This window comes from Salminus brasiliensis, chromosome 16 (assembly GCF_030463535.1).
Source record: "Salminus brasiliensis chromosome 16, fSalBra1.hap2, whole genome shotgun sequence".
Taxonomy (NCBI): domain Eukaryota; kingdom Metazoa; phylum Chordata; class Actinopteri; order Characiformes; family Bryconidae; genus Salminus; species Salminus brasiliensis.
In genome coordinates this window covers 459,489-480,812 of record NC_132893.1, presented here as the reverse complement: position 1 = coordinate 480,812, position 21,324 = coordinate 459,489, and the positions used below count along the sequence as shown (strand labels likewise).

General features: G+C 44.3%; 2 protein-coding genes across 3 annotated transcripts in view; both read right to left on the bottom strand.

The window, feature by feature from the left end:
* rabgef1 (RAB guanine nucleotide exchange factor (GEF) 1) overlaps positions 1-12,122 on the bottom strand; it is a 13,859-nt gene extending 1,737 nt beyond the window's left edge. Inside the window, exons 1-10 of one of the 2 annotated variants that reach the window (XM_072658655.1) lie at positions 12,064-12,122; positions 10,142-10,378; positions 9,646-9,854; positions 7,965-8,102; positions 4,873-5,039; positions 3,640-3,721; positions 3,178-3,310; positions 2,678-2,769; positions 1,734-1,990; positions 1-1,232 (exon numbers count right to left, since the gene is read on the bottom strand). The exon at positions 1-1,232 is cut by the window's left edge and continues 1,737 nt beyond it. In XM_072658655.1, the coding sequence (XP_072514756.1) occupies positions 831-1,232; positions 1,734-1,990; positions 2,678-2,769; positions 3,178-3,310; positions 3,640-3,721; positions 4,873-5,039; positions 7,965-8,102; positions 9,646-9,854; positions 10,142-10,320 (1,659 nt within the window). In that variant the 5' untranslated portion in view covers positions 10,321-10,378; positions 12,064-12,122 and the 3' untranslated portion in view covers positions 1-830. The remainder of the gene's footprint in view (positions 1,233-1,733; positions 1,991-2,677; positions 2,770-3,177; positions 3,311-3,639; positions 3,722-4,872; positions 5,040-7,964; positions 8,103-9,645; positions 9,855-10,141; positions 10,379-12,063) is intronic. The other variant, XM_072658654.1, reaches the window with a different exon arrangement.
* A 1,026-nt stretch (positions 12,123-13,148) lies between these two features.
* On the bottom strand, positions 13,149-21,324 carry kctd7 (potassium channel tetramerization domain containing 7). The gene is made up of 4 exons (XM_072659322.1): positions 20,910-21,324; positions 18,782-18,951; positions 18,191-18,369; positions 13,149-18,001 (listed from the first exon to the last, which is right to left on the bottom strand). Exons 1-4 carry the CDS (start codon positions 21,177-21,179, stop codon positions 17,625-17,627), a joined length of 996 nt encoding a protein of 331 aa, XP_072515423.1. The 5' UTR covers positions 21,180-21,324; the 3' UTR covers positions 13,149-17,624.

Sequence of the window (21,324 nt, the reverse complement as noted above, 5' to 3'; positions counted from 1 at the left end):
GGAATGAAGGATTTGGGCCAATCAGAGCGGGTTCTGAAGGACTTGGGCCAATCAGAGCGGGTTCTGAAGGACTTGGGCCAATCGGAGCGGGTCCTGATGGAATTGGGCCAATCAGGACAGGTTCTGAAGGACTTGGGCCAATCAGAGCGGGTCCTGAAGGACCACTCAGAACACGTGTAAATAATGTAGACATTTGAATTAAACTAAATTCAGCTCAGGTTCAGAAATGTTAAACTAATGTTTAGTGAACTCACAGCAGGGGCGTACTGGTTTGTGTTATATGCTGACCAGCCAGAACATTAGAACCACCGACAGGTGGAGTGAATAGCATTGATATATCTTCATCTACAGCGGCTCCTGCTGGGACCTGCTGTTAGCGTTAGTCTTGGTGCCAGAGACCACAGGACACCTTCACAGGTCTTGTGGAGTCCGTGCCGTGAATTGTCAGATCTGTTGTGGTGGCACAAGGGAGACCCACTCGATATTAAGCAAGTGGTACTAATGCTGATCTGTGTATACGGACATGTGGACGCTTCTTCAGAGTCGCAGTGTGTGTTTTTCTGTGGGCCTGTAGCTGCTGCTCGCTCACAACTTTTTAACGCTTCCATGTTTCATGATAAAAATGTAGCCTAGCAACCACCAAACAATAAAAGTGCAAGAGTGGAGAGGAATGATAAACCAACACTCTCTAAATCTCAGCCTGCAGACTGAAGCAGCAAAATCAGCTTCAATCCTGTTCCACTGAGGCCCTTTAAAACTCTCCCCAAATCTCCAACAAATGAGCCATGCTAATGCTAACAGCTAGCACTAACAGGTCCTAAAAGCTCACGCTAGCCAGCGAACACCTGCGGCTGGAGCGGTGGAGGAAGCCTGTCGTTCTCGACGTTTTCGGCGTCTATGGCTGAAGCCCGTGGTTTGATCTCCAGCGGGTATTTTTCCAAGATTTCCTGAACTTCCCGAGCCACGCTGTCCTGCCACTCGTTCAGTTCAGTCTGCAGGGCCATCGCTCCGTCCACAACCTGCTGCTGCCGCTTCTCCAGACTCGACAGCACGTCCAGGTTGTGGTGTAACTGACTGATCAAGGGATTGATGCTGGAGCCGGAGTCCGTCCAGGAGCCCGGGTCGTCTTGTCTCCGCGGAGACACCTGGCCGGACATGTAGCGCTCAAAATCCTCTGGGCTCAGGTTCAGAGACTGGGCGTCCAACTTTTCAATAAATGCCACCGCACAGCACTGCAGAAAGAGAGGGATGATGATTAATGATGGATAACAGAAGGAGGATCATCTCAGAACATGTGGACATTAGGATGACTCTAGAAACCACCTTGGGATACCATAGCAACCACCTAAACATTCTGCTGTTCTGGAGTTCAATACAGATACATCCGCTCATATCAGCTTCAGACGCCGATCAATAATCTGTCAAATTCTGATACTTCATTTAAGCATATACACTATATGTCCAAAAGTATGTGGACATCCTTTCTAATGAATGCATGCTGACACAGAGAGTCACAGAGAATGTACAGAGTCAGAAAGCACAAAATCAATTAGCATATCGATAAGCTACCACTACTTATTAGCTACATTATCCTCGTAGCTCCAGTGCAAAACTAACTTCAGGCTCCAAACAAGACGATGTGTACAATTTCACCACTTTTCACCAGACCAGGGCTTTAGGGTGGCAGATGCTCTGTACAGCACGAGCCCAGGGTGACGAACACGCCCTCTCACCAGGTTAGTGAAGTAATAGCCATCCTCGCCGGTCATCAGGCGGCTGGGGTTGCAGAAGCGGGTGATGTACTGGATGTTGGACTGTAGTCTGGGGGGGTTGGCTTTCAGTACGATGTAGATGAGGGTGGGCAGGAAATCGTCAGCTGAGGCCGGCTCTTTCTTAGTGACTTTAATGGCGTTGAAGATGTGTTTGCTGCAGCTGGTGATGCAAGCTAGCTTATCTCTGGGCACACGTTTAGAGTCCATCTCAATGATATCTGTGAAGAAATGCATATTGGGTATAATATTACATATACATACTATTTACATATGTATGCAGGAGTTGAGGCAAACATAGGACAATTGTTAATTTCCCCACTGCAGGACTAATAAAGGACTATCTTATCTTATCTTATCTTATTCTACAATCTCCCTTTTTAGGTGTGGCTGTTTTAAAGCTGGTTAGGTTTGATTTTATTTATATTTCATATTGAATAAATTATTTTCATAATATATTAGTATTTTATTGTATTTGGTGTTGCAGATTATTTACATTTATTTACTTATTACTACATTTATGTATGTTTGTATTTATTAATTTAACATGAAAACAAGCAGTGAAAAGTGTGTGCATACACAGGGTACCACCGGAAGATATAACACGCCTTATAACTCAAAATAGCAAAAATGAATCTTAATGTTTGCTCCAAGTTTTATTTCATGTTACTTTGGAGCCTTTCAATTGGTCTCTTCATTAATGGCATCATGTAACGGGCAGACAGTGTTTTCAAATCATGCAAAATAGATTAGACAGAATGTAAAGGGATTAATCCTACTCATCCTCCTATCTTATCTACAAAATCTCCAATCAGAATGTTCTGCAACTACAGGACTAGATCTAATCCCTGTTTGGGAAACCGACCCTTAACGATTAAAGGTCAAATGAGGACAGCTCACGGTTTCACCTGTAATAGCCTTCACTACGCTGTCGGCCACCTCCAGGATTTCCTCATCCACAGGGACACACAGCATCTGGATGGTTACCCAGTGTAACGCCCTGCAACAACCAAACACATGCATTAGAGGAACAATCCCTAAACCTGATCCATTTACATTTACGGCATTTAGCAGACGCTCTTCTCCAGAGCGACTTACAAGGTTACTCGTATTACAGACGAGGGCCAATGTAGTGTTAGGAGTCTTGCCCAGCGACTCTTATTGGTGTAGCGCAGCATAGTCACCCAGACTGGGAATCGAACCCTGGTCTCCCACATGGTGTAATAGCTCACTGGCTGCTAGTGGTTTTATCTGTTGTGCCACACCAACAGATACGGCACCACAGTTGCCTAGCAACAAGGTGACCACAGAGAACACCAGACAGGTAAATGGAAGAAACTGCAGAACAGCATAACGAAAATCCCACCCCTGATTCCACTCTTCAGAAAACATGAGTAAAGCTCCTCACCGGATCCTGTGCTGCGTGGCCAGGTCTTTCTTCTCATCGTCCGTCGTCTCGGGACAGAACACACTCTTATAGAGGCGGGTCATGATGTACTTCTCCACCTGATCCATCACCCGCTCCACCTTTTCAGAAGAGCCTATAAGAAGATAATCGCCCCCCCCAAGCAGGGGTTACGCAGTGAGCTCAATTTTAATACAACTTTACTTCCATTTAATTCCGCTCACACAGGTGGGACACACACTCAAATCGTTTTTTAAGCAGATCAGTCTCCAGACCAGGTCAAAATCAGAGCTCTCACTCCACAGACACTATCTAATGTATGTAATTTCCAAAGAATCCATTTGGAAATGATCTAATCAGCACATGAAAGAGAATGAGGAAATTCAAGCCAATGGCAGCCCTGTTCGAGCGACAAAAGGAAGTAAATATTTGAACACTGTTTGCTGAGCGATTAAAGACTCCTACCTTTAAAATGGGACATTAGCCGGTCAGACATGTTTTGGTAGAAGTCCTGCACACACTCCGAGAGCTCATCAGCACCCAGGTCCTAAAACATCACATCAATTTCACTGGTGAATCTTAATCACATCAGTAACTGCTGTAACAAACACCAGGCACAATGTTTGGACGGTTGAGTAGCTATTGGCCGGCGGCTGGTTTATGGTGTAACTTCTTGTACGTATTCGTCCTTCAGGTCTTTCACAAGTGTGCTCTGAGATAATCTCCATGACGTCCTGCAGAAAAACATGTTTACACAACAGCGGCTGCAATCTTTTTAGAAAAACCAGGCGTCCTGAGCTGTAATCTGATCTTACTGCACGTTAGCACTCGCTGACCAGCTCTGAACTGGCCCGTTCCCTCTCAGTGGACTAATCAGTCGTAGTACAGCTCCTGCCAATTACACTTATTTATTTGCTTTCTTGTAATCTAATGCTGTAATACCTACAACTGCAGACCTCTCGTTTGCAAAAATCTGTCTGGACCTTGTAGCTGCTGAATCTCTAAAGTTAACCCTGACTGCAAGGAGACTTTCCACTAATGTAACGTCTGAGCCACTTTGACAAAGGCCATGTTCTAGATGTTCTAGATGACTGGATCAGAACACCTCAAAAAGATCAGGCAGGTCCTGTGCGGGATTCCCGGGATGCAGTGGTCAGTATTTACTAAAAGTGCTTAAAGAATAAACAACTGGTGAACTGGAGGCAGGGTCATAGGCACCCAAGGCTCACTGATGCTCATGGAGGCTCTGCCCACCTCACAACTTACAGGACTTGATCTGCTGCTAGCGTTAGTCTTGGTACCAGATACCACAGCAGGACACCTTCAGAGGTCTCCACAGGTCAGAGCTATTGTGATAGCACAAGGCGGACCTACTCAATATTAGGCAGGTGGTGCTAATGTTATGGCTGGGTATGAATCATGTTACACATGTAGGAGAATGTATGAATGAGTTAGGAGTCTCGTCTATGGACGTTTGTGGTGTAGTGCTGTGTTCTCGCCCAGCCGACAATCAAACCTTAGTCTGCCATGTGAAGGGTGATGTTACCCACTAACCCATTTAGCTTCTATAACTAGTTAGCCACATTAGCCTCCTGGTCCAGGGCTTTGAGTGTAAAGGAGCAAGCTCTTCATGACTGATCAGCTATATCTGGGGTAGGAGGGGACTGAACGCTGGGCTGCTGTTAAAGGACAGCTCACCTTTTTGTTGGCCATGCTCTCAATGAACGCTCGGCTCTGTTTGTGGATTTCCCGCCCAGGTTTCTGCAGGTTCTTCAGGAAGTCCACAAAGTCTCTGGACACTCGGTCGGTCTCCACGCTCGGCTGCCGTGTGAAGGACGGACTGTGTGACTTTCCCTCGTGGCTCTCTGCATGCAACACACATACACACATAGAAGCATTAATACACCACAGCGCATTAAAGCAGCCGATGGGTCTATAAACTCCTCTGGTTTACACACTTCTAACACACAGTCCTTAACAGAGTCCGAACCACTGACTGTAGAAAACATGGACACAGTGGTTCCTGTCCCTTCTGTTCTACAGAAATACAGCCAGAACTGTCCGGCATGTTGATCAATCTGCAACCAGAGTCAGGCGCTTAGTAGACACCGGAGGCGGAGCCAGACTCATCAACTCATTTAGTAGACCCGCCCCCTTCTCCCAGTCCAAGCCTGAGTGTCTCAGACCGTCTTCACTGAGCTTCCAGTCTGTCCGGTAAGTGGACGCTCCAGCAGCAAAAGTGCAGCTCATGTAAGTTCCTCTACAGCTCAGCTCCTCCATGTACTGACCAGAGAGGACGCCATGCAGGTCCTGCTGCAGACGAGCGCTCTCTTCCAGACAAGACTGTCTGTCTGTCAATCACTTCATTCCTAAGTGTAGCCCCGCCTTCTTCTGATAGAGCAGAGTAAGGGTTAAACTGATGTCTGGGGGAAATTAAAGATGGGTCAGTATCAGCACAGAGAGACTAACTGCTGGAATCTGGAGACACTGGAGACGGAGAGACAGTTTAGAGGAGGAAGAGGAGATGGTACATGAGCAGAGTTTACTCATCGAAACATATAGAGATAGGCGGAGCTACACATCATACTGCAACCAGCCAGCAGAGGCGCTAGACCTGTGGTGGCTTCAGACGCTGAGCTGTCCATGCTTTCTACAGTCACTACAGAGTTCGAGGCTTAGGTGTGTGCGCAGTTGCATGCAATACACCTAACAATAATATGATAATATATATATAAATATATAATATAACAATAATATGAAGTGAAGAATGCTCTGGCTTACAGGAATTTCTAAGTAAATATTAATCTGGGGCAAAAACAAAACGCCCAGCTGTTATTTAACAGGGCTAATCCATGCTAATCAGCCTCTGATCCATTTACCTGAAGCCAAACCAACAGATTACTGCAACCTAGATGGCCTGCAGCAAAGCTAATGCGCTAATCACACTTTTCTAAACAAATATCCACACAGAGTCAAGCTGGTCCTGTGACTAACAAGAACATACCTTTTACCATCTTGTTCTAATTAACGAAGAATAACTGAAGGGTGTGTCATTTTCATCATGTATTCCTCAGCAAAAATATAATACACTATATACCTGTAATTAACTCTATATAACATTAGAATAAACCCAAATAAACATAAAGTCAGTGGTCAGTGAGACTCTACCTGTAATTAACTCTATATAACATTAGAATAAACCCAAATAAACATAAAGTCAGTGGTCAGTGAGAGTGTCTAACTGTAATTAACTCTATATAACATTAGAATAAACCCAGTACAGAGGAAGACATACTGATGAACCTGAAGCTGAGTGTTATACAGGACACACACACCCACCTCTGAGTCTTGAAACCAAAGCTGCCCATCAGACAGAAAACACATGAGGGAGAGCATGATGACAAAACAGCAGAAACGAATGAGTGGAGCAGCAGATTACATCTATTACACACAGTCCCATCACTGTCACCCCAAACCCTCATAACCTCGTCATCACGGTCAGTGTGTCCGGACTAAAAATCACAGCCTATTCACTTACAGTCAATTAGCTTTTTAACCAAAGGTTACCACTTTGAAGATAGGAGGTTTTGTTATGACAGTGTTTATGTTACACCAGCACACACACACACACACACACACACACACACACACACACACACACACACAGAGAGCTGAAAAAAGAAGGATCAATACTCAAAACAGGTCTAACAAACATTCTAGAAAACAATGTGTCCAGGTACTACACAGAGGCACTCCACCACTCTATCGAGGTACTGTACAGAGGTACTAGGCCAATCACAACACACAGATACCATAGGAATGTTCTATGTTGTGGTACTACATAAGGGTTCCACTCTGAGGTGCCACATGGTGATGCACAGGGAGGTGATATATTAAGATACTATAGTATAGATGTAGCATGTTGAAGTTTTACACATAGGGGGCTAAACCCAGGTACTATATACACAGTGTCAGTTGTCTAGACAAGGGATTAAGCCTAGTCCTGGACTACACAGCATTCTGAAAGGAGATTCTCCACTGAGAGGATAACAGGCTTAATCCTGGTCTGGGAACCGACTCTTACAACATAGAGGTACTAAACAAATGTGCAAAGCATATAGGTAAAACATTAAGGGACTATTAGGAGGTACTATATGGGAACATTATAAGGAGGCACTGTACAGAAGAACTATAGGTACTATAGGGTACTAAAGATATATCATACAGGGATGCTATGATTAAGTCCTTTACTGAGTATTATGGGATACTGGGGGTACAATATTGGAGTGAGATACTATACAAAGGTACTCCACAGAGGGCCTATACTGAGATACTACATGGGAATGCTTTACACAAAGGTAATATTCTGAGGTGGGGAGTGTATAGAGGTACTACATGTATATACCATAGGGAGATATCATACGGAGAGAGTTATATAGAGGTATTATACGGACGCCCTGTACTACATAGGTACTACACAGAAGGCTTATATGGAGGTACAACAGAGAGGTCGTATACAGAAATACTACACACAGAAGTAATTGCAGGAAATACTGAATAATGATACGGAGGTACTACACATAGGTTATATATGGAGGTATAGACACACTATATGGAGCTATTACATGCAGCCACTGCACACAGATTCCCAGAATCAGAGATCTGACGGGAGCTTTTGTCCCTCAACCCACAGAGGTCATGTAAAGCTCTCAGGCATCACGTGAGCTGAAGAGAAGAGCACTGCAACCTCCACAATCACATTCCTCCCAGCGTCTACTCTCTACTGTTACCTTCAGTAGGAGAGCTCATCTCCCAGTTTTGGGTAAAAATGCCCTTCAGGTCCCTCAGCAGCGTCTCCCCGTGGCTCTCCCTCCTGCCCTGAAACTTCTCCCTTCTCTCTCTCTCCTCATCCCTCTCTCTCTCAGACACTAGGGCAAGTTCACAGCAGGCGGGGGAAAAGGAGGGCAAGATGAAGCGTGGTGCAATTGATATGGAAGGAGAGAGAGAGAGAGAGAGAGAGAGGGAAATGAAGCAGAGAGAGGAGGAGAAGAGCATGCACGTGGAATTATGATGAAATGGATTCTTTTTTTTTTAAGTAAAACAAACTGAATGTGGAGGAAACTGATGATCATTTGCATAAATCATCAAAAAACTCAACAGAGATAAATCATAATGAGCAAATTAAATGGTATGTGAACATACACTAAATGGACAAAAGTATTGGGACATTGTCTCATTGTCACAGGTGTGTAAAATCAGGCCTCTATTCCTGCAGTCTGTCTTTCTTCCACACATCAGTGAAAGAACGGGAGGTTCTGAAGAGCTCACTGAACTCCAGCGTGGTTCTGTATGTAATAGGAGACACCGCTGCACCAACACCAACAAGTCAGCTGGTGAAATTTCCTCCCTCCTAGATCTTCCTCCATCAGCTGTGAGTGGTGTTATTATTGAACAGTGGAAGAGTTTAGGAGGAACAGCTCACAGAGAGCAGCTCAGCCACCGAGTGTCTGTCAGACCACGTAAAGCTACAGAGCGGGGTCAGGGCCGAGTGCTGAGCTCAGAGCAGAGTGCAGAAAAGCCTCCAACTGACTCAGTAACTGCAGCAGAGCTCCAGACCTGCTGCTGCTGGTAGAGCTGCAGAGGGGGACCGGCTCCAGATTAATGCCTGTGGGATTGGAATAGGGGGTCATTAAAGCTCCTGTAGGTGGAATGTGTACGTGTCCCAATACTTTTGTCCATATAGTGTAGCAATAAAATAAATTAGCCTGTTGAGGACTGACATGATTTGACATCACCGTCTCTCCTGAAAAAGAATGCAGCAGTAATGTGCTGGGATGAGGAAGTGCTGTGCGCTGTTTCTAAGAAAGAAGCGAGGCCGGCTCGTCTGACGAGAAACGCAGCGGAGCGGAGAAACCATATCCGTCAGGACTGTCTAAACAAAACTGAAAGTACGCTCTCTGTCTTCACTCCAAAATAACTCTGAAACTGACGGCAGACACAGATGAAAGTAAGCAGTCGCACTGTCTCTGAGCACAGACAGCAAAGCAGGAGCGAGACAGTGGCTAAATTAGGCTCTGGATTTATTTACCTGAGAATAAAGCAGAGCACTGTCCAGACGTCTACAGCTACTTCACCCCTAATGAGAGACTGTAAGGAGGCGGAGCTACAGTCTCTCATTAGGGTGAATATTAATAACGCTCTAAATGTAGGTATTGTGATATACGCTGAGGAGGCGGAGCTACAGTCTCTCATTAGGGTGAATATTAATAACGCTCTAAATGTAGGTATTGTGATATACACTGAGGAGGCGGAGCTACAGTCTCTCATTAGAGTTGAATGGGATTTTTATCAGTGTTCTGTAAGGCTGGAGAAGCAGTAGCTACAGAAGAACACATTAGTGGGAGGAGCCTGGTATCAAACCCTGCAAAAAAAACCTATTTCAAACTTTTGTAATTCAGCTCCCCTCCCTGCTGGATGTCGTACCTTTTTTAGGTGCGGTGCGAGAGGACGGGCTGAAGAACTTCTTCACTGTAGTCACTTTCCGAGTTTTCTCATTGGTCTTCTTCTCCTCAAACTTGGAGAAAGGTGTGAGGCTGGGCTGAGACTGAGACGGCTGAGCTGGAGACTGTGACTGAGACCCATGACTGCTAGCGTAGGCCGCTTCCTCCTCCCTCTGCAACCTGCAAAACAACACCCCATGTTCAGCTTCGACTGACTCCACTGCCGGCACACACACCAGTCTCTGTTAGACTGAGGCTTCTGACACTGTGTGATATCATGACAATGATGCACTATATGGACAAAAGTATTGGGAGCGTTAGTGAGGTCAGGATGTTGGATGATGATCACCACCCCACCTCATCATCCCCAACTCCCCAACTCATCCCATCCAAAAGTACTGGATGGAGCTCCACCACCACCACTCCAGTTTAGTGTAAGTCTGGTTCTGCTCTAAATGAGCACTCACTTTTCGGCCAGGGCCCAGTCCTCCTGGATCTGTTTCTGCCGTGCCCGCTGGTACTCCTCCCGCCAGCACTTAGAGCACAGACCCTGCCAGGCGGCGTTTCCATAGTAACCACAGCCTTTCTTACACAGCAGCTCCGACTGGTCGACGTGGATCCCCCGGCGCTCGGACCGTTGACTCATTCTGTCTGCTTACCTGCGCTGAGCAGACCGGCGTGTTTACCTGTGTACAGCTGTAGACCTGTAGAGAGGATTAAAGAACACACACAGTGAGTGAGCAGCAGCGTCCTGAGGGCACTTTATCTTCATCTACAAGCTGGACCAGCTATATTGAATCATAGCCCCTGTATTGTGATATGCATCACATCACCAGGTTGGCCAATACACAGCATATGTAACACCATAGTAACCACTTAGCAACCATGCAGGAACATCATAGCAACCACCTGGGATACCATAGCAACCACGCAGCAACAGCATAGAGACAGCCTGCAAGTGGGAACCACTTAAGCTGTGCAACCATTCTTTTAATCCTTCAGGAAATGAACTTTTCTGGTTTTAAAGGCTTAAAGTCTGACAGGCTTCTGAGTTCAGCTAATTTAGCCTCTAATTTCATTTTCTGGGTTTAATTTCACTCTGTGGAGTAGCTCAGTAGTCAGTGTTTTATTTTTCACTAAAAGGATCTGAACACAGAAGAATAGAGACTAACCCGTTTGGTGTTACGTGCTGGAGGGTTTAATGGTATAAATAGGAGATGTATTATATTATTATAAATAACCAGCAGAGAGGTTATTATCAGGGTGTTAGAAACACATCACAGTCCACAGTCCACAGCACCCCTTGATCAGATGGGGTTAAAGGTCTTTCTGAAAGTCCCAACAGCAGTAGCTTACAGAGGCCGTGGGTATCAAACCCTTCCAACCACTGAGCCTCCAGAGAGCGTATTCATAGGATTACTATTAATCTGTAATACATGTGTAATAAACTACAGTAACAGACTGAATGTACTGCAAGATTCTTACTGAAAGTCCTTACAGTCTTTAGGTAGAGAAATATCTCCTCAAATCGCTCTTCATTAAGATTAAATGCTTTAGTTTTTTTTAAGGAAATTATTTATTAAATTAAGGGAACTGTTTATGTTTTTAAATATTATTTTTTAACCTGACACTTATTACAGGAACTCTGTAGAATCCTGTAGAAACTGTAGATCATTTTCCTATGGTGTTCAGGAGCTGTGCATTACACACTGACATTACCATAACAGTAACCATCACTTGTCAACTGCCAGGTCAGTCTGTAAACCCAGGTCAGTCTGTAAACCCAGGTCAGTCTGTAAACCCAGTTCGGTCTATAAACCCAGTTCGGTCTGTAAACCCAGTTCGGTCTGCAAACCCAGTTCGGTCTGTAAACCCAGGTCAGTCTGTAAACCCAGGTCGGTCTGTAAACCCAGTTCGGTCTGCAAACCCAGGTCAGTCTGTAAACCCAGTTCGGTCTGCAAACCCAGTTCGGTCTGTAAACCCAGTTCGGTCTGTAAACCCAGGTCAGTCTGTAAACCCAGTTCGGTCTGTAAACCCAGGTCGGTCTGTAAACCCAGGTCAGTCTGTAAACCCAGGTCAGTCTGAACAAGTCTCAACACCCTGTGTTACAACGGTTTTAGTGAAGTGAAAGCAGCAGAAACAGACCACACAGCAGCTCCGCAGTCTAACTGTCCGCTCCACCTTAAGAGGCGCGGCGGGTCTCTGTGTGTTTAAGGTGGAGCGGACGCATTACAACAAGCCAAGTTCAGCCCGTCCTTCACAGAGCGCCAAATCCATAACCTTCAGACAGCCGATCACTTTAACAGTGCAGGGACTGTGAGCGGATCAATAAACTCCGCTGAAGTAAAACAGTGAAGATCAGAATTTGGAGAAATTCGGGTTTATTTACCTGATCAGCTCAGCGCCATGGACTGCAGCGCGCTGACGTCACTTCCGGCAGCCTGCTGGTCTGTCAGCATGTACACGATGGGCGGAGTCAGAATGCGAAAAAAATATTATTAAAATATGAGTAATATTTAATAAATAAACAAATAAACAAACACAACACGCAAATAAATAAATAAATAAATAAATATATATATAAAATAAAACTTTTTTCCGTTTTAAAGATAAAACTGTGAGCGATGATGCTGATTGTGTTGAGCCCGATTTTAAAATAAAAGTTCCCATCATGGTCAGTTTCACAGCGCTCACATTTTACATTTTATTTTTAGATTTTAAGAAAAGTCATTAGGTTGCACATGTACCACATCCTATAACTACAATGCAGTACTTTTACAGTTTTGTTTTCTGTGTATATTTTATATATATATATATCTATAAAATATCTATATATATTTCTGTGTATATTTTAATTTCTTTTTTGCAAGAACTCTAATTCAGCAGAAACGCACTGGATTAGGAACCAGTTTAACACTGGATGCGCTGAACACAGAGGTGTGGGCTCTGGCTAGTTTATTAGCTGAAAGCTAACGTGTTATTAGTGCAAGGTTGATCAATAACCTATAATTGTCATATTTTAGGGGTCTGGGGAGCTCCTGTTCACTCGAGTAACATTTACTTTCACAACCAATTAGCAGTGTTTTAATTAGCATGATGCTAACACGTATCACAGCATGCTGGTCTCGGGCTGTGCGCTATGCTAAGCTGTTTTAGCATTAAAAGATATCAGTGATACATAAAGTTAATATTTACTGGTAAACAATTATTTCTCATCAGCTATAAAATACTTGCTGGTAATATTTTCGGATCTGTAAAGCCCTACATGCATATCATTAATGTAATTCGGACTAGTCCAGTCCAGTGTTTTACATAGAATTTCACTCTTTATCGATCACTTTTTATTAGTAATAGCTTATTATATTATAATGTATTATAATAGTAAATACAGTAATAGCTGATATCTGATACCAGAGCTTCTACCAGTAAAACTCTTGAACTGTGTGCATATTAAACACCCATACTTCATAAAAATGGCAAAATATACATAAGTTTATTGTCAGCACAATAAAGCAGTAGAACAATAATGCAGTACAAACATTAGAACTCAACACATACAGAGCAGTGCAAGTAACCCTGCAGCAAAAACACCCACCGTCCACTGAGCAACACTGCCCACAGAGAGAGAGAGAGAGAGAGAGACAGAGAGAGAGACAGAGAGAGAGAGAGGGAGTCAGACAGACAGAGAGAGAGAGAGAGAGAGAGAGAGAGACAGAGGGAGAGAGGGAGAGAGACAGACAGAGAGAGGGAGTCAGACAGAGAGAGAGAGAGAGAGAGAGAGACAGAGAGAGACAGAGAGAGAGACAGAGAGAGAGAGACAGACAGAGAGAGAGAGACACACACAGAGAGAGTCAGACAGAGAGAGACAGAGAGAGAGAGACAGACAGAGAGAGAGGGAGTCAGACAGACAGAGAGAGAGAGGGAGTCAGACAGACAGAGAGAGAGACAGACAGAGAGAGACAGACAGAGAGAGACAGACAGAGAGAGAGAGACACACACAGAGAGTCAGACAGAGAGAGACAGAGAGAGAGAGACAGACAGAGAGAGAGGGAGTCAGACAGAGAGAGACAGACAGAGAGAGAGACAGACAGAGAGAGAGACAGACAGAGAGAGACAGACAGAGAGAGAGAGAGACACACAGAGAGAGAGAGAGACACAGAGAGAGAGAGTCAGACAGAGAGAGAGAGAGACAGAGACAGACAGACAGAGAGAGAGAGCGAGAGAGACAGAGAGAGACAGAGAGTCAGACAGACAGACAAAGAGAGACAGAGAGTCAGACAGACAGACAGACAGAGGTCAGGATGCTCTGGATGGTGTGAAACACGTTGAAGCTGATGCAGTGCTGAGAGCTCATGCTACGTACGGCCTTCACAGCCCTCAAAGCGGGTTCTAGTGATATCTAGATCAGACCACTACAGCTGAACTGGTTTAGGGCTGTCACAAATACTCGATTAAACTCAATAAACAAAAATATCAATTAAAATATAAATAAAAAGTACCAATAATTAACCAGCTAATGCATATTTTACATTGTATTTACACACATATATACATGTTCATATTAAGTATATACTGTATATGTGCTGTATATACACCATCACTGATACATTCAGAATCACTTCAATCAAACCAGTTTGGTTTAAATCGGATAAATTATGGAAAATGATTGCAATATACAATAATAGCTTTTACCTGTTTACCTTCCCAAGTTTATATAATGACACATGATTAGTAAAAAAATAATAATAATAATAAAAAATATCAATAATTGTAATCTAGAATTAAGTTATAATAAATTAATATGGTGAACGAAGTTTAAATAAAATGAATTTTATGTTGCAGTTTAGTAATTCTATTTACTATATTAATCAGATTTTTTTTAAATAGTAATAATTAAGTTTTTACATTAAAAGTCTACAATTTTGTCAATTTACTTCCTGATATCAAGAAAAATAGGAGTACAAACAAATGTGTTTTAGTTGTTGTAATGTGCAGCATGAATTTTATGCTGCATTTCTGTAATTCTATTTACTTTTTATACAAGTATGCAATTCTACATTACTGTATTTGAAAGCAGAAAAAGTTCTACGGTGAGGAAAGCAGTGGTAGTATACAGCTTTTCTACTAAAGAGTTTAACAGTAGGTATGAAAAGTCCTGCATGATGTTCATGTTCATTTAAGCCTGTTTAACTATTCAGTAATTAAAGTTTTAAAATGAAAAATATATTAAATCATCAAAATAATAATAAAGCATTTAAATGATTAGTCTAATCTATAGTGACAGCCCTAAACTGTTCCCTAGTGTTAATGAAAGTGACGTTTGTCTGAAAGTCAAATGGTGCTGCTGAATAAGGCATGAGCTACAAAAGTGAGAGTAAATCTGAGGGTTAGCAGCCGGCAGCAGCAGTCTGTACGCATTAGACCAGAGTAAACACGAGGGTACCTCAATTTCAGTAAGGCTAACAGTCCAGTTATTCAGTAATATACTCTTTAGTCCACAATTAAAAAAAATATTATACAGATTATACAGATCTATCCCAAAACAAACTGTAAGTAATGACACTGAAGACGTGACCTTTAACCTTTCACTATGCAATCAAACAGCAGGTCATGTACAGTCATTTTAGCAGTTTCTAAGGAGAGGTGGGAAACCCAGGTCCAGATAGTTTAAGTTCACCCCAGGATTTCGTTCTGGCTGCTGCAGCAGAGCCGGTCTATCTGGACCTGGATCCCCCCATGGTTTATAAGATAGCTGGCTGAATAGTCGTGTGTGTGTCCTGTTAGGCAGCAGAATTCAAAAATAATAAATAAATTAACACAATCAATCCCTCCAAGCTCCGCCCACTACTGTGCCCCCCCCCTCCTCAATGACTGAGGCCTGATTCCCCAGCCAGGCGAGAACGCCACACTGCCCCAGTAAGAGCCCTTGGGCAAGACTGCTTCCACATGTGTAACATGGCTGTAAATGTAAATAGATCAAATATAACAAAGTTGTTCACAAATAAAGCACAATTAATAACAATTCACAAACTGATCAACCAGTTGATCTAGCCCTCTCCATCGACAGGTTCAGGACAAGCCTAGAACACAAACACAGGGTATAAAGACTCAGCACTGACAGAGCTGGAGACCATTACGCACAACACTGTTCCACGAGAGGCAGCTTACACTGAGACCAAACAGAACACCCGCTGAGTCAAAGCACTGACGGAGCTGGGTTAGATCCACCCATCGGGCCCGGGAGCTGAAGTGATTAGTAACAGTAATTTTAATGCAGCCTGAATCTGCAGTGTGTTTAGTTTTAGTCTGGTTAAATTTACTGGGGAAATTTAAATCACTTTAAATCCGCATTGTATGCAATTTTTAATTTAAATTCCAGATTTTAATCCAGTATGAATTAGCATTGTGTTTAGTTTTAAACAGTATGACAGTAACTGCAGTGTAATTTTAACCCAGTATGAATCTGCCCCCCCCCCCAATATGAATCTGCAGTGTGTGTAATTTTTACGGTCTGAAAATATTTACTGCGGAAATTAAAATAATAACAATAAAAATCACTATAAATCCGCATTGTATGCAGGTTTTAATCCAGATTTTAATCCAGTATGAATTAGCAGTGTGTTTACTTTGACAGTATGACAGTAACTGCAGTGTAATTTGAACCCAGTCTGAATCTGCAGTTTATGCAGTTTTAACAGTGAGACATGGCTTTACCCAGTATGAATCTGATCAGTATGGTGGTAATAATAAGGGATCAAATTAAATCCAGTATGAATCTGCAGTGTGTGTAGTTATTTTGTATATGGTTCTTTAAGGAACCCTTTAAATGAATTAAACATCATTAAAAATAATAACTGTTGCACTTTTGTCATAGAACCTTCTTCTGGTGCTACACAGAACCCTTGTGGGTTTACAGAACAGCCTCCTGGGTAAACTAAAGAAGCTCAAACAGTGCTTCCCTTCAAATAAATGAACAATTATTCACAAATAGGAATTATTACAGATACATTAAATAATAACTCTCTGATTGACGGCTCTAATCCTGACAGCCTTCATTACCTACAGTGTTCAGAATAAAGCCGAAGCAAAGTAACACAATCTGCCCAGCGTGTGGGATTTCTACCAGAGTTCAGAATTCTTCACATAAAGTAGCGAGTTTACCGTTTACCAAGGCTAAACGGGTTTATCAGAGGAAATGATGTCACAAGTATTTATAACGATAACTAAAATGAACTAGTATAAATAGCTTTATCTGAAAATGGCCTGAACCATCTAGAACTGCTGCACTGCAAACAGCGGAGAAACAAGGCAAGCGTCCCCAAACTGTGCTCGGACATGAGCCTGACCGGCTGCAGCTCCACTCTCAGAAAAGATGCGTTCATTAACAACACACTTCCTGCTTCACTGTTTCAGCCCAGTGTCTGATAACAGCGGTGTAATTAGACCACCATTCAGTTTAGTAGCCCTTTCTGCAACCTTACAGCGGCGCAAATGTGGCGCAAATCCGATTTTCTGCCTTAATGTGATCTGGATCTGATGATTTCAGAGCAGTTTGTGGTCCTAAATCAGACACGTCCGATTTCTGATGCAGTTATGTTTACATTAAAGATAGGTACGATCCACTTATCCATCAGATCAGAAAGATCGGATCTTAGCAAAAAAAATCCTGTAATTGGCGTGTAACGTGTAATGTGTAATGTGAACGCAGCCTTGTACTGTTTCTCGTGACACTTGGGTCACTATGGCAACAACACACTATCATCAGCAGCCTGTACTACAGCACCAGTCTGATTAAGATGGGAGGGAAGGGGGGGTGGGGGATTTCTTGGCACTGGGGCTGGTCAGACCCCCGTTATGCCACAGCACTGAGCCCTCACACCCGGGTTAAGATTAGAATCAGACGTGAGGCAGTGCAGCTTCAACACAGCAGTTTCGAGAGTGCACTGAGCTTCACCACCAGGTGATCTTGAACTCGTAGATGGGGCGTTTGCAGTAGTAGTGGTTAATGAGATGCTTGTCGCACACTCCGATGCACTGCTGGTCCGCCGTGATGCCGCGCTCGGCCAGGTCGCTCACGATGCAGTGCAGCAGGTCGTACACGTCCGCCACGGCCTCCCACGGCCCAAACGACACGTCCACCTCGCAGTGATGCTCAAACAGCTTAGCCTCGCTCTCTGAGCGCTCGAACCGCAGGGAGTTGAACAGCGGCCGCTCGTATGGCGTGATGGGCATTTCCTCCTTATACACACACACCTTCAGCTTAGCGAAGCGCGCCTTCCTCTGCATCGCTCGCAGCTTCGCTATCTCCACGATCCGCTCCAGATTATCTGAAAGACAAAGAGGAGGGGCTTTACTTTAAAGCTCTGACCTGTTCTCCTAATCCTGAACCCCCAAATCATACACACTGCATAATAATAATAATAATAATAATAATTCCTACAGTGACACTTCAGTCAATTACCAAATTAACTCATTTACCCCTGCAGTCTGTTTAAACAGCCTCTTCAGCAGCGTACCTTTATAATACGGCAGCAGGTCGAGGAAGGCCTGACGGACTTTCTCTCCGGTCAGAGGCTGCGTGTCCTCCAGGCTCTCCAGCAGGGGGCCGATAGCATAATACTGCGCCTCTCTGTGAACTGCACGCACCCGGTCCCTCTGTGGCAACTCCCCCTCACGCAGAAAATTCAATATGTCCCTAAACACCCAACACACACCACACACACCACACACACCGTACACACAAATCATTGGACAAATCAGAGTTACACCACAATAACACTAAACGTACTCCCTGGTGGAGAATGCTGGTAGTGCTGCACTGCTACTACTGTAAATGTCTTCACACCATATACAATACCATAGCAACCACTTAGCAATAGCTAAGCAACTATTTAGAAATTGGTCGATGTTGCATGTTCTCCTAAATGAAGTATTTTTCAGTCTATTTATTTATCGCTGTATTAATTAATACATTATTATTATTATTATTATTATTAATTATTAAACTGTGCTATTAAAGTCGTGCTTCTCAGTGTAAATATCACAATATACCAGAGTCGCTCCTTTAGAATCTCTGATTCATCATTACATCACAGGTCTTTACTCACCCGAAGTAAGCACCGTCCCGGTCGATAAAGTAGCGCCCCTCAGCATCTCGGGGGATATGGTGGCGTCCGCTGAACATGGCCGCCAGCATGGTATCCTCATAGCGCCGCAGGGTGGACAGACGGGTGGTAAAATACGTCCCTCCAACGTTCAGAGGAATCACCTCAGGAAACTGCAGGACACGCAGGAACAGAGGGAGGGTGACTGTTACTACAGTCAGACACAGTACTGCAGATCCCACAGTGGACACTTCTAAACCCGTTTCCATGGTTACACTACCCTGTTTCTAGGGTGTCACTACACTCTCATTTCCATGGTTATGTCATGGCCATGGTTTCCAGGGTTACACTCCACCTGTTCCAATGCTTTTCCTAAATCCGTTTCCATGCCTACACTAGATCTGCCTCCATGGTTATGCTACAGCCATTTCCGTGGTTACACTAAACCCATTTCTGAGGTTACACTATGCTGCCAGGGATTTTGGGCTCCAAAAATATATTACACTGGATCCCATGATTCTACTACACCCGTTTCGGTGGTTACACTGCATCCGTTTCTATGGCTACAGTACACCTGTTACCATGGTTATGCTAGAAGTAACCTCTACCTGCTGGCTGTTCTTACAGTGCAGACTCAGACGCACAGCAGTGGATCAGGAGCAGATCTGCTCTGTTACAGTAACGGTTAGAAGACGCTCCCCTATTTCCCACCTTCTGATCAGATCACAGAGTCGGGTCATCACATCTGAAGCGCTGCTGTGCAGAAAGGCTGGAGCTCTAACGAGATTATGCTAATCAGAGGACGCGGTGAGTTCATCAGTGACACCTTCAGCTGGGCCTTTCCAAAACACGATTACACTCCCGTAATCCCACACAGCCCGCTAGATCTGACACACACGTGACTGGGAGCCAGGTAGAGGAGACGCAGGCCCGCCCCCCCGGGGAAACAAGCCTATCAGGGGCGAGTAAACGTCCGCGGAGATCAAATCCACCGGTTAGGGAGAAAGACGGAGACGTGAGTGACGTGAGGCTCAGTTAACACCCAAATAAACAACACACACACACACACACACACACACACACAGTGTTTCCCACAGTGTAGCCCTTACATTATACTGCTCCATTAACAGATACAGTATATTAGACGAGGGCTGGGTGATATGGTAAAAATAATAGATCATGATATTTAAAGATATTTTTCACGATACAGAATATTTATTACGATACAGTACTGTGGGTAACGAAACTGCGATTGATCAGTGGTTATTAAGCAGTGTTATATCCAGTGTAAACTTTACATTAGACTGTTAAATTGACAGCGATGTGTACAGTAAACTAGACCTAAATTAATACACATACAGTGTAATATACCTGAACAGGGTTCACTGGGGGCTACTGGGGGGGTTCAGCCAGGACACCTCTGTCATTGGGAGGTCTCAGGTTTGACCCCCAGCGATGCCACACTGGGGAGTCTCTCATCCGTTGTTGCTATGGTGTTGGTAAGTGGTTGCTATGCTGCTGCTTCGCTGTTCCAAGTGCTAAGTGATGGCTTGCCTTTTCCACTTGGTTGCTAGGATGTTGCTAGGTGACACATAGACACAGGTTCACTTGTGGATGGGCAGTATGACGACACGCTATGGCGACGGTGATCATTACTGCACGCTGTTCTGAGCAGCTGTGGGGTCGTCAGAGGGAGTGTACAGTACGGTGGGTCTCAGATCTGATCACTTTATTATGTAAATTAATCACTAATGAGATTCTGGATCATCTCTACTGTTCCTCTGATGTTGTTCAGAAATATGGTTTCTTGGCTGCGAACAGTTACAGTAATTCTCATTAACTGCACTCAGCACTTCAAAGGCCCTTTAATCTGATTTAGATTAGAGGTGAATAGAATTGTTGAATTATATTTAATAGAAAGGAGTATTTAGTGAGACTGTATTTGATAGGTGTGATTTAATGATACACACATGCTGTAAACCTCTAACCCCCTTATTCAAAATCCAAACACACCCCCTGTTCAGAACCCACTGCTGACACACACCCCCACGCTGCACACTCCTAACACACCCCTCTTGTCATTCACACACACACACACACACACACTCTCTCTCTCCCCGGTCAGATTTACCTCCTGAGCTGGATTGAATGAGTGTATGCTTCTCCCCAGGTTCCCCCGCGGGCTTCCCGTAGCTGTTTTGCGGGGCTCCTGCTCCTCCAGCACCGCCGCAGCACCGCCCAGGCTGGGCCCCGCGTCCTCCGGCTCGTCGCTCTCACTGGCGGCCGAAAACACCACCATGACTCGCGGCTGCGGGCCTGCGCGGCCCTCCGGCCCGAACCGCCTCAGCAGCGGCGGGTCTCCGGCTCCGTTCGGCGTGTCTCCGGCTCCATTCTGCTGCATGCACACCGACCACACGGCCTGCGGAGAGTTTCCGTCCACGGCGGCTCGCAGGCGGACCGACTCGATCCGACAAACCGGGAACAAATCAGTCCGAGGCGGCTGCGGCTCCGGATCCGCGCGGCTGCTGTTTTGGTTTTGCCCCCAC